Source organism: Engystomops pustulosus, chromosome 6, assembly GCF_040894005.1.
Source record: "Engystomops pustulosus chromosome 6, aEngPut4.maternal, whole genome shotgun sequence".
Taxonomy (NCBI): Eukaryota; Metazoa; Chordata; class Amphibia; order Anura; family Leptodactylidae; genus Engystomops; species Engystomops pustulosus.
In genome coordinates this window covers 145,391,159-145,403,434 of record NC_092416.1, presented here as the reverse complement: position 1 = coordinate 145,403,434, position 12,276 = coordinate 145,391,159, and the positions used below count along the sequence as shown (strand labels likewise).

Sequence of the window (12,276 nt, the reverse complement as noted above, 5' to 3'; positions counted from 1 at the left end):
TCAACGCAGGGACAAGTTGATGTGGGACAAGTTACAGAGTTGATGAAGTTAGCATATGACGTTCTAGCACTGTTCTAGCCCTATGACGTTTTAGCCCTGTGTGATAATCTAGCTTGATTACTCAAGCTAGAAAGGGACATCCCAGTCTGTCAGGCTCCAGGGGTAGTGGACCCACTGGACCACCGCGGACGGTGACGTAAGCCAGCACCGGGGATCGGTGCTTGATTACTCAAGCTAGAAAGGGACATCCCAGTCTGTCAGGCTCCAGGGGTAGTGGACCCACTGGACCACCGCGGACGGTGACGTAAGCCAGCACCGGGGATCGGAATCTAAGTGGTACCCGGTTTTCACCAGAGCCCGCCGCAAAGCGGGTTGGACTTGCAGGCGATGTGGTACCACCAGGTCGTTCCACAGGTGCGACTTTGTCTGCGGTGGCTGCCAAGTCGAGGTACAGTGACGCTGAGCAGAATCTAGTCCGGGACAGGCTGGAGATCAGGACGGGCAGCACGGGCTCAGCGTCGGGGATGAAGCAATAGGTCAAGGCAGGCGGCAGAGGAGCGTAGTTAGGAACGGAACCGGGGTCACAATGGGAAATCACAATAACAGCAATGTGCATGAGACAAAGCTTTCTCTAAGGCACAAGGCAAGAAGATCTGGTAGGTCGTGCAGGGAGAGGCTGATTTATATAGAATTCTGGGAAATGGCCAGCGGCAATTAACAATGCACTGGCCCTTTAAATCTTCTAAAGGAGACGGGGACGCGCACTTGCGGCCGGAGACCTGGGATCATGAACAGGTAAGAAGCGCGGGTGCCGCACTTTTGAACAGGGAGGAACGCGGGTGAACCCACTACCCGAGATGTGGGTTGCGGGAGCACTTGTGACACAGTCTGACTCCTCTGCATCGTTGTGACTCTTGTAGGCAATGTCACATACTTGTGTCACTGTCCTGCATAACAAGGTGCTAAGAGCTTGTGGGCCTAAATTCTCAATGCAATGCAGGGAACCATTAGGACTTTCATTAGGTTTATTGGCTGCCATGTAACTAGCATCCTTGCAATCTTTTTTTTTACATTTCCAAATGCCTTATAGAGGGAGCTCCTTCTCTCTGAAACCCCTAAGATTCTGTGATTGCTATGAACATCTAAGGAGTTGAATGCCCAGGATCAGAGTTTCTACAAAATGTCTAATCACTGAGTGATGCTCTGTGTTCATTAATGCCTGTAGACAGTGGAACCATGGAGGTCCATGTACGGCATGGAGAACCACTTACCTACCTCCTATGTCTTTGTCCAGACTATTGGTAGTAAACTCACGTAACTATCCTAAATAACATATTGCACTTTAACTATTAAATTACCCACAAACCCAAGTCGCCAATTAAATAACTGAGACAGAGGCTTGTTGTTGTTGTGGAAAACGGTCTCAGCACTTTTAATTAACATCTTGTGGCAGAATAGTTGGTAAATTCACCCATATAGTTTTAACCCCTTAGCGCTCCAGTACACCGCGGGCTATCATGAACAGGAAATCAGATGATTGCTTGTTCATGTCCCATCATGGAACTAGCAAAAAAGTTTAAAAAAATGTTATTCAATAAAAAATAAATTCATAAATCAATAAAAAATGCCCATTAGCCCCATAACATATAAAGAGACATTATTTACTGAAAAGTCTAAATCATAACACAAACCCCACATATATAGTATCATCGCGTCTCTAACCCGTAAAATAAAAGTAAATAATTATTGAACCCATATAATGAACGCCGTAAAAAAATTATGATTTTTACCCATTTAATCCCACAAAAAATGCAATAAAAAGTGATAAAAAAACATGTTCTCCAGAATAATACTGTTGTAAAGTAAAACATGTAATGCAAAAAAACAAGCCACCAACCAGCTCTGTAGCCAATAAAGTAAAAATGTTATTCCACTTGGAAGACGGCGATGCAAAAATGATAGATTTTTCCACACATTAGGGTTTTATTTGGCAAATTTAGTAAAACGTACGAAAAAATATTCAAGTATGGTATCCCCGTAATCGTATTGGCCAATAAAATAAAGATAACATGATTATTAAACTATACGTTGAACACCAAAAAAAAAAAAAAAAAAAGTAAAAAATCCAGTACAGAATTGATGCTTTTCTACTCCTTAAAAAGTTCATAAATTGGAGATACCAACCCTAAAATGGTAACACTGGAAAAAGCATCTTATCCCGAAAAAAACAAAAACAAAACATCACATGGCCCCAATAATGAAAAAGCTAAAATGTTATAGCCTACAAAAGGAGCCAATGAGAAAACTAAAATTATGGCAGCTGCAGGGCGCTCCTTCCCTTCTGTGCCTCACCCATAAAACAAGTAACGGCGACATGTGGGGGGTCTCTGTACTGGAGAAATTGCATAACAATTTTTAAGATAAAAATCTTTTGGAAATGTGTAAATTTTAGGGCTAAAATTTGTATAACTGACAAAATTTGACCATTCTAAATTTCACCTCCATTTCGATTCAATTACTATGAAGATATCAAGGGGTTAACAATCTTCCTAAAAACATTTTCTGATAGTTTGAGGGGTGCAGATTTGAAATGGGTTGATTTAAAATTTCATTCAAAACAGTATTTATCCCCAAAATAGTAAATTCTGAAAATACAGAAAAGCGATATTCACTTTGTAAGCCGCGTGAAATCAAAATAAATTATACAGACATTTAAAAAATGATTAAAATGTAAAGTAAACATTAGGAAAATGTTATTCAGCAACTCAAAATGTGATGATTTCAAATTTCGAAAAATGGAACATTTTTCAAAATTTTTTTTCTTTTTTTGTAATGTACATAAACGCAAAACTGGATAACACAATTCTCACTTGTTATTTTGCCAGCTGTGACTTCTGTACAACAGGACAAAACACAACTTTAACAATTGAAAATAAAACAATTCTCATCCAAAAAAAGGGAAGGGAGGGCCAGAAGCTTAAGGTGAAGATCAAAGAGGGCCAGACCTGGACACGACCCTCCTTTTATAAGGTACAAGGGTTGGGGAGGGGAGGAGACAACCCTATTGCATCCTGGGTAAATCAACTACCCCACCTCCTCCCTTAAAGTATATTTATTAACCCCTTAAGTCCCTGCAGAAAAACTCTGGACACTTATAGTCTGTGTGCACCCTTCTTAAACAGTCTGCCTTAATATATAAATTACAACCCCTTTAAAAACTGAAAATCACTAGATTTTAGATTAAGTAAATCTTTCATTTGCAAGTTTTGTTCCTTAATAATAATAATAATAATCTTTATTTAGTTAATATAGCGCCACCAAATTCCACAGCTCTTTACAAAAAGATGAATATATGGGTAAATTATTTTATACACTCACCGGCCACTTTATTAGGTACACCTGTCCAACTGCTCGTTAACACTTAATTTCTAATCAGCCAATCACATGGCGGCAACTCAGTGCATTTAGGCATGTAGACATGGTCAAGACAATCTCCTGCAGTTCAAACCGAGCATCAGTATGGGGAAGAAAGGTGATTTGAGTGCCTTTGAACGTGGCATGGTTGTTGGTGCCAGAAGGGCTGGTCTGAGTATTTCAGAAACTGCTGATCTACTGGGATTTTCACGCACAACCGTCTCTAAGGTTTACAGAGAATGGTCCGAAAAAGAAAAAACATCCAGTGAGCGGCAGTTCTGTGGGCGGAAATGCCTTGTTGATGCCAGAGGTCAGAGGAGAATGGGCAGACTGGTTCGAGCTGATAGAAAGGCAACAGTGACTCAAATCGCCACCCGTTACAACCAAGGTAGGCAGAAGAGCATCTCTGAACGCACAGTACGTCGAACTTTGAGGCAGATGGGCTACAGCAGCAGAAGACCACACCGGGTGCCACTCCTTTCAGCTAAGAACAGGAAACTGAGGCTACAATTTGCACAAGCTCATCGAAATTGGACAGTAGAAGATTGGAAAAACGTTGCCTGGTCTGATGAGTCTCGATTTCTGCTGCAACATTCGGATGGTAGGGTCAGAATTTGGCGTCAACAACATGAAAGCATGGATCCATCCTGCCTTTTATCAACGGTTCAGGCTGGTGGTGGTGGTGTCATGGTGTGGGGAATATTTTCTTGGCACTCTTTGGGCCCCTTTAGTACCAATTGAGCATCGTTGCAATGCCACAGCCTACCTGAGTACTGTTGCTGACCATGTCCATCCCTTTATGACCACAATGTACCCAACATCTGATGGCTACTTTCAGCAGGATAATGCGCCATGTCATAAAGCTGGAATCATCTCAGACTGGTTTCTTGAACATGACAATGAGTTCCCTGTACTCAAATGGCCTCCACAGTCACCAGATCTCAATCCAATAGAGCATCTTTGGGATGTGGTGGAACGGGAGATTCGCATCATGGATGTGCAGCCGACAAATCTGCGGCAACTGTGTGATGCCATCATGTCAATATGGACCAAAATCTCTGAGGAATGCTTCCAGCACCTTGTTGAATCTATGCCACGAAGAATTGAGGCAGTTCTGAAGGCAAAAGGGGGTCCAACCCGTTTCTAGCATGGTGTACCTAATAAAGTGGCCAGTGAGTGTATAGTTTATAGGAGAAAATAAGACTGCAGAATTCAAAATATACAGTCATTCTCAAATCCACAACACATTAGTTCTATTGCAGAGCTGACACTGATAATAATAACAACCTAATAAACCACAACCAGTATTTTGGCAAGCAGATGAACACTTTTCATATCCTATTTCTTTTATGCCCAGTGTGGTGGCTTGAATCCGTGACTCCACATGCCTACTTGGTGGCCTTAAGTGGCAGTCTCCGCCTGGAGAGCTCTTACTTCCCGACTCAAGTGTGGTGGGGTCATCTAGAAAATAAACCTCAGAAGTGAGATATAAAATGTTTGGTATAAATTCATGGAGAGTTTAATACTAGTCTAGCGCTCCCTCCTCAGTCAATCTGCTGTGATTGACATACTTCACCAGACTTCTGAAGAACCTGTTAGTGATGTCCATGGTTGCAGGACCCTCAGATACAGCAAGGAAGAGAGAGCTTGACTTCAGTGCTAAACTCTCCACCTCCATTACTTTATACACCCATTTTACATTTCACTTTGCAGATTTTCTGTATTATACAACTACACTGGGCCATGAAAGAAACATCATTTAGAAGGTGTTCAGCTGCTTAGTAGGTCGATTTCTGCTGATGGGTTCCCTTTAAGGAATGTCAAACATTAAATCTGATTTAAAGTAACATTTAACACATAAAGATGTTGCCGCAGAACCACAATTATTTTGCAGCAAAATTCACTTTATGAAATATGGACTAACCCACAAAGAAGAGCGTATAAGATTAGAGAACTAAGAAGAATGCAGTCCGATACACTGTCCAGAGTGATTAGCCACTTCTTCTCCATCCTAAACCATGCACAGTATTATATGACAATCTCTTCTTGTTCATACAGAATGTCACTTGTATGGACTTAATGAAGTGTGCTTTTCTACTCCTCATTAGGCTACAGGGTTGTCAATAAAACAGTCGATAAAACCGGTTGATGGTATTGAGACTTGGAAAGGCAGTCTGCACTAGTGCCATACGGCAGAAGATACCTTTGTCACACATGGTGACCAAGCAGCATGCAGATCAATATCCACCTCTGAATTAAACCTAAGTCATCAATCAGGCTGCAAGAAAAGGACAGCGCAGGTCACAGTCCGATGGATAATCTCAATTCTCATCTGAGCTTTTGCCCTGTCTGCCCCGCGCGCTGCACTCATTCAGGAAGGTGGCTCTGCGCTGTGATGCGAGCCAAGACGGACAGCAAATAACATGAACTTCCTACAGGTAACAAGCATATCCACAGTGATTACCCAAATCAGAGCAGTCTCTAAATAGACCTCAAATGGTTTAATACTTACTGAGTACAAATCTCTCAAAGCAATGTCATACATTATTTTGTAACCTATTTGTGTATAAACAGTGTTTATACCAGATTTTTGTTTTACAGAATATACACTTTTTTCATGTTATTGTAGCTGTATACAGGTTTGCAATAAATATAAAAAAAATATATACCTTCAAAATAAATGCATGGAAAAGTGATACAAATCTGCATGTAACAAATTAAAATAATCTCAAATAAGTGGATTAATGTTCTACAAAGCAGGTATAGTAAATGGATCTGCAACACATTATAGTGCTCAGGTGATCAGGTGTGTACTTCCAATATCTAATACTTCGGCCTCCTACCTGTAACATACTGTTTTCATACAGCCTGCACACAGCCACATTCACTATTCAATACTGTACTGTACCGTGAACGAGACGTAAAAAACCATAGATAATGTCCTATTTTCTCCTGTATTTCCATTCTGTGGAAGTCTATGGGAATGTTTAAAATCTGTGTTGCATATGTAAGCTGCCATATTTACATGTAGTATCCAGGGATTTGGGGGTTGACGAAGCAAGTACCGTAATGTAATTTGCTAACTGACCGTATTTTATATGGATACGGAACGGATGCATTGCCATACGTGCACATATAGTTAAAAAATGTCATGTGTACACAGCCAAATATGGCACTGAAATACATGACTGTATAAAGAATATTCATGTAAAAGGGGCCTTAGGCCCCAATCCCACAAGCGCAATTGTGACAATTTGCAGTTAGATTACTGCTCCCATAGAGGTATATGGCACCCGGTCATGGTGCAGTGAACACACAGGGAGGAATACAGGTGTTTAAAACGCCACTCGTTCCCCCCCAGCGGTGGTCCTGTGGCCCTATCCACTAAGAGGCTCCGACCTCTTAGTGAATACGATGGAAAATTTGGGCAGTTCCAAACTTTAGACCAGATTGGCAGTGGTGAAGTTTTCTACTATAGTCTCCATCAGTTTTTCCGGCAGAGACTATAATGTGACAGAAGGGCCCCCCTAGGCCTCCACCCCAACACGTGGGTCGAAGAAAGTCCAAAACTGGTGGTGACGGAGAAATTCATCCACCAAATTGCCAGACGGCAGCACCACAAAATATTGGACATGTCCTTTACCTTCTATGGAGAGAGGAAAGAATAGAAGTCATTTGCGGCCATGAGTTATTTTTGTGGCAATCTCTAGGCCACCAATTACAGTTTCCAGTTGATGCTTTATACTCACATCACACTCACAGTGTGTGCTGCCAGGAACGACCAGCCCGATCCCTGCAAACTGGAACTGAATTCCACATTCAGTTCAGTTCCGATTTGCAGCATTCAGGACGGACTTTCCAGGCAGCACATGTGGAGAGTACAATGCAAGTTCAATGCATCACACTTGCAAGTGTGAAAGGGGCCTTAGATGGATAATGGTAGTGGTAACAGTTGAATGCAAAAGTGGTGCCATTTGTATCACAGGAATGAGCTTGGATAGAAGTAACTTCAGACAAACTAAATGTCTTAAAAGAAAAAGGTTATATATGTACTGTCGCCACCATAGCCATGGATTTTTATTCTTTATTTCGGAACATTTCAGTTACCAGTCTCTTTGGGTCACTAACCTCTCCACCCAAACTTTCAGATGCACGTACCTAGTGACATTCAACAGGATCGAACAGTTTCAAAACCAGTGCCCTGAAGGGAATGTGTTACTAGAAAATTTACTGATGTGCACGTGTTTTTCTAATGTTTGGTTATGTCCGTTTTCAAAACGCAGCGCTTGATGAATACATCTGTGTCTCTTGGAACTTGTAAAAATGCAGTGGCTTATTGTTTTTTGGTTCTTGCTTGGATTTGTTGTTCTCCCTGCTGTTTGCGCATGTCATCGCATATGCTTCTAAACATAGACCACAATTGCAACCAATTTTCATAAAGGTCAACCACTTTGAAAAACGCTGTGAAAAAACACCTTACAAATGCAGATCTTAGAGAGCGCAAAAGAAGTCAGAGGAAGCAAAGATGCTGCGTCTAACTTTCAAATAAAAAATGCAATGGAAAAACAGCATGTGTCTCACAGGCCCTAATCTCCAATTTTCAACTTCGGGATACAGGTACTGCGATTCTTTATATATATGGATTTTATTATTCAAAATTTCCCTATGTATGTAAGATTATTTCTATACTGCGGTCATTACTATGAAGGGTTAATGAGCCACCTGCTGAGTTTTTTTTTCAGTTTATGCACTTTTATATATTCACCAGATGTCTTTGGTGCATTCAAACATTCAGTTTTTCAGATGCAGTTTTTGAGGTCCAAACCAGGAGTGGAGTGAAAACAGAGGAGTAGTAGCACTTCTGAATGATATGTTCTCACCCATTATAATTAGCACCTACTTTTGGCTTAAAAAACTGCATCTGAAAACCTGAATGTGTGAACGCACCCTCAAGGTCTGAAACAAGTGACAATGCAGCGCTAAAGTGCGACACTTTATTTATCACCTCTTTATGGCCTCTTGTTGTATTTTTTTCTGAAGAAGGAATATCCAATAAAGTATGAAGCTTTATGGATGCTGGAGCTCTCTTTGTCCTGAAACAACTAAATACACAAAGAGTACAGTGACCAGACATATGCTGAGCTCGTACCTGCGTCACACATCCTGCACAGCCCAGCTGAAGGAAATCTCCCGCTTGCTGCAAACCACGTGACCACGCCTGCCACCGGCTCTGTGTAATTGTAGCTGTGGGAGCTAGTGCTTCATTACGTGACATAATGATGCAGAGGCCGGCTATACCGCGGGACGTTGTCATTCTTCTCACAGGTGACTGACCACGAGGGAGAGGGAGGCGTCTCTAGTGTTTGTCCTGTTATACCTGGTATGATGGAGACAGTGACAGTGTTGGGTATCACAAAAGTATAAGGGTGTGTTCACACGTTCAGGTTTTCAGATGCATTTTTTGAAACCTAAAAGCAGGCATGGATCATAATGGGTGAAAACATATCATTCATATCTGCTACTCCTATTTTTTTTCTCACTCCACTCCTGGTTTGGACATCAAAAACTGCATCTGAAAAACTGAAAGTGTGAACGCACTCTTGCTATTTGTCATTTTAAGGAGTGTCCACACCAGGAATAGAGTAAAAAAAAATTAGCTCTAGAAGCACCTCTCAGTTATTTCTCCTCGCCAATTATGATCCACACCTGATTTGGCCCTCAAAATCAGCATCTGAAAACCCGAGCATGTGGATGCGCTCTTAGTTATGTTTTTGTGTATTTAATAATAATGTCTTTGGTTTCAGTTGGGTTCATTATCATACAGTTCTGTGACTGTCATACAAAAAAAATAAATTATACTTGCTTAGCAATGAGTCTGATGGCGTTCCTGTTGTGTTTGTCATTATGTTTTTTCATCCTCCTGAAAAACGCTTCAGATTTACATCTTGGTTTTTCATTCTGGATTCTTGTTAGGGCGCGTTCACACGTTGCGTTTTGACCTGCGTTTTCATTGCGTTTGAAACGCATATACAACAGCTGAGGAGAGGTGATTTGCCTAATTACATCACTGTTAACGTTTCCGTTTACAAAACGCATTGTAAACGCGATGTTAACGCACGTGTTAACAAAGCGTTAACACATGCGTTTTGTTAACACATGCGTTAACATTGCGTTTACAAATGTAAACGGTAATGTAATTAGGCAAATTACCTCACATCAGCTGTTATATATGCGTTTCAAACGCAATGAAAATGCAACCAAAACGCAACGTGTGAACGCGCCCTCAGGGTTTTTCAGATACAGTGTTTAAAGCCAAAAGCAGGTGTGGATCATAATCATAGTATCATAGTATATAAGGCTGGAAAAAGATGCAAGTCCTACCTTTAAGAATTAAACAAATGTTTTTACCCCCATAATATTTTTTGTCTCCAGAAGGCATCCAGGCCTCTCTTGAACACGTACATAGAGTCTGCCATAACAACCTCCTGCGGCAGAGAATTCCACAGAATTCTACTACTCTTAGGCCCCTTCCACACTAGCGTTTTTCACGCGCGAGTTCTGCGCATGTTTTTGACGCGCAGAACTTGCATTGCACTCTGTCCCATTGTTTCCAATGGGTCTTTCCTCATTTGCGTTGTTTTTCACGCGCGTGCTTGCGTTTGTTTTGACGCGCATCAAAATCGCAGCATGCTCTACTTTTGCGTTTCACGCGCGTTTTTCCCGCCCCATTCAAGTCTATGGAGACGCATCAAAAACGTATTGCACTTGCAAGCAATGCGAGTGCAATGCGTTTTAAACGGATGGGTTGCTAGGTGACATGAATAATTCCCCTGCTCGAGATCGAGCATTTAATTAAAAAAACACAGTGGAGAACAGTGAAGAATAGAATAAAAACAGTGAACACAGTGAACACAGTGAACACAGGATCATTTAAGAGAAAAACACAGTGCAGAACACAGTGCAGAATAGATTACAGATGTTCGGCACACCTGCTTACTTGTCGGGAGATACGCGCGGAACGGTGCGAACAAAATCGCATGTGAGGAACTATATATGTGTGTGAAGAAGACATTGCAGATGTTTCCATACATCTGCAATTTGTTCTTCACACATATATATTGTTCTTCACATGCTATTTTGTTCGCACCGTTCCGCGCGTATCTCCCGACAAGTAAGCAGATGTGCCGAACATCTGTAATCTATTCTTCACTGTGTTCACTGTTTTTATTCTATTCTTCACTGTTCTTCACATCTGCCAACTTGTCGGGAGATAATATACGGGGGGAACAGTGAAGAATAGATTGCAGATGTTTGTATACATCTGCTAACTTATCAGAAGACATTCTTTTTCAATTAAATAAAACATTTTATTCCCGAACCATGGTCCCTTTGAAAAATGCACGAGTCTCCCATTGAATTACAAAACGCGCGTGAAAAACCCGCGAACAACACGCGCGTGAAAAACGCAAAAACGCTAATGACTCCAAGGAAAAATGGAACAAAAGCGCAGCTAAAAACATCAGTTTTTCATGCATTGCACCCTGATGTGAAATGCAACGCTAGTGTGGAAGGGGCCTTAGAGTAAAGAACCTTTGTCTATGTTGGTGGTAGAATCGCCTCTCCTCTAGGCGTAGAGGATGCCCCCTTATCCTGGTCACAGACCTAGGTATAAAAAGGTATTTGTACATTGTAATGAGGTCTCCCCTCAGTCGTCTTTTTTCTAAACCAAAAAAAAAACTAATTTTGTAATTTGTCATTGTATTCTAATCGCCCCATTCCCCTAATAATCTTGGTTGCTCTCCTCTGCACCCGTTCCAGTTCTACAATGTTGTTTTTATACACTGGTGTCCAAAACTGTACACAATATTCCACGTGTGGTCTGGCCATGGATTTGTATAAGGGCAGAACTAAGTCTTTATCATGAGAATCTATTCCTCTCTTGATACATCCCATTATTTTATTTGCTTTAGCAGCAGCCCCCTGGCTCTGGTCACTAAAATTAAGTTTACCATCCACCAATACCCCCAAGTCCTTTTCAGCTCCAGTTTTACCACGTAATTGACTGTTTAGAACATAATTATACTTTTTGTTTCCATGGCCGAAGTGCATAACTTTACATTTATCTACATTAAACCTCATCAACCATTTCTCTGCCCAATCCTCAAGCGCCGCAGTATTACCGTAATTACTTTACATAGCTTACAATCATCTGCAAATATTGAAACTTGACTGTGTAAACCCACTACAAGGTCATTAATAAAAATATTAAAAAGAAGTGGCCCCAATACTGACACCTGTGGCACTCCACTGGCAATGGTAACCCAATCTGAGAATGTGCCATTTCTGTCACTAGGCCAATTGCTTAAGGGTGGCACGCTGGAGTCCTGGGTTCAAGTCCCACCCACGTCAACATCTGCAAAGAGTTTGTATGTTCTCTCCATGTTTACATGGGTTTCCTCCAGGTCCTCCGGTTTCCTCCCACACTCCAAAACAAACTGGTAGGTTGTTTAGAATGTGAGCCCCATGGGGACAGGGACCAATTTGGCAAGGTCTGTGCAGTGCTGCCTAATCTGTAGGCGCTATATAAATAAAGAATTATCATTATTATTATTGCTTACCCAAATACACAGAATTTCCTATAGTCCCAGCAGTCTCATTTTATGTACCATCTTTTATGTGGCACGGTGTCAAATGCCTTGGAAAAGTCCAGATATACAACATCCACAGCCTCCCGCAGGTCCAGTCTGGAACGTACTTCCTCACAGAAGCCAATCAAATTAGTCTGACAGGATCGATCCCTCATAAACCTATTCTGATGCTTTGTTATATGTTTATGTACAGTGAGATATTTCAGGATAGCAT

General features: G+C 41.3%; 1 protein-coding gene and 1 long non-coding RNA gene across 2 annotated transcripts in view; one reads left to right on the top strand and one right to left on the bottom strand.

The window, feature by feature from the left end:
* The window catches only part of LOC140064584 (uncharacterized), a 44,887-nt gene extending 36,203 nt beyond the window's left edge, over positions 1-8,684 (bottom strand). The window contains exon 1 of the long non-coding RNA XR_011847776.1: positions 8,564-8,684. This is a non-coding gene — a long non-coding RNA (uncharacterized lncRNA). The remainder of the gene's footprint in view (positions 1-8,563) is intronic.
* SKAP1 (src kinase associated phosphoprotein 1) overlaps positions 8,583-12,276 on the top strand; it is a 199,512-nt gene continuing 195,818 nt past the window's right edge. Inside the window, exon 1 of the mRNA XM_072111626.1 lies at positions 8,583-8,739. Within this exon, the coding sequence (XP_071967727.1) occupies positions 8,691-8,739 (49 nt within the window). The 5' untranslated portion in view covers positions 8,583-8,690. The remainder of the gene's footprint in view (positions 8,740-12,276) is intronic.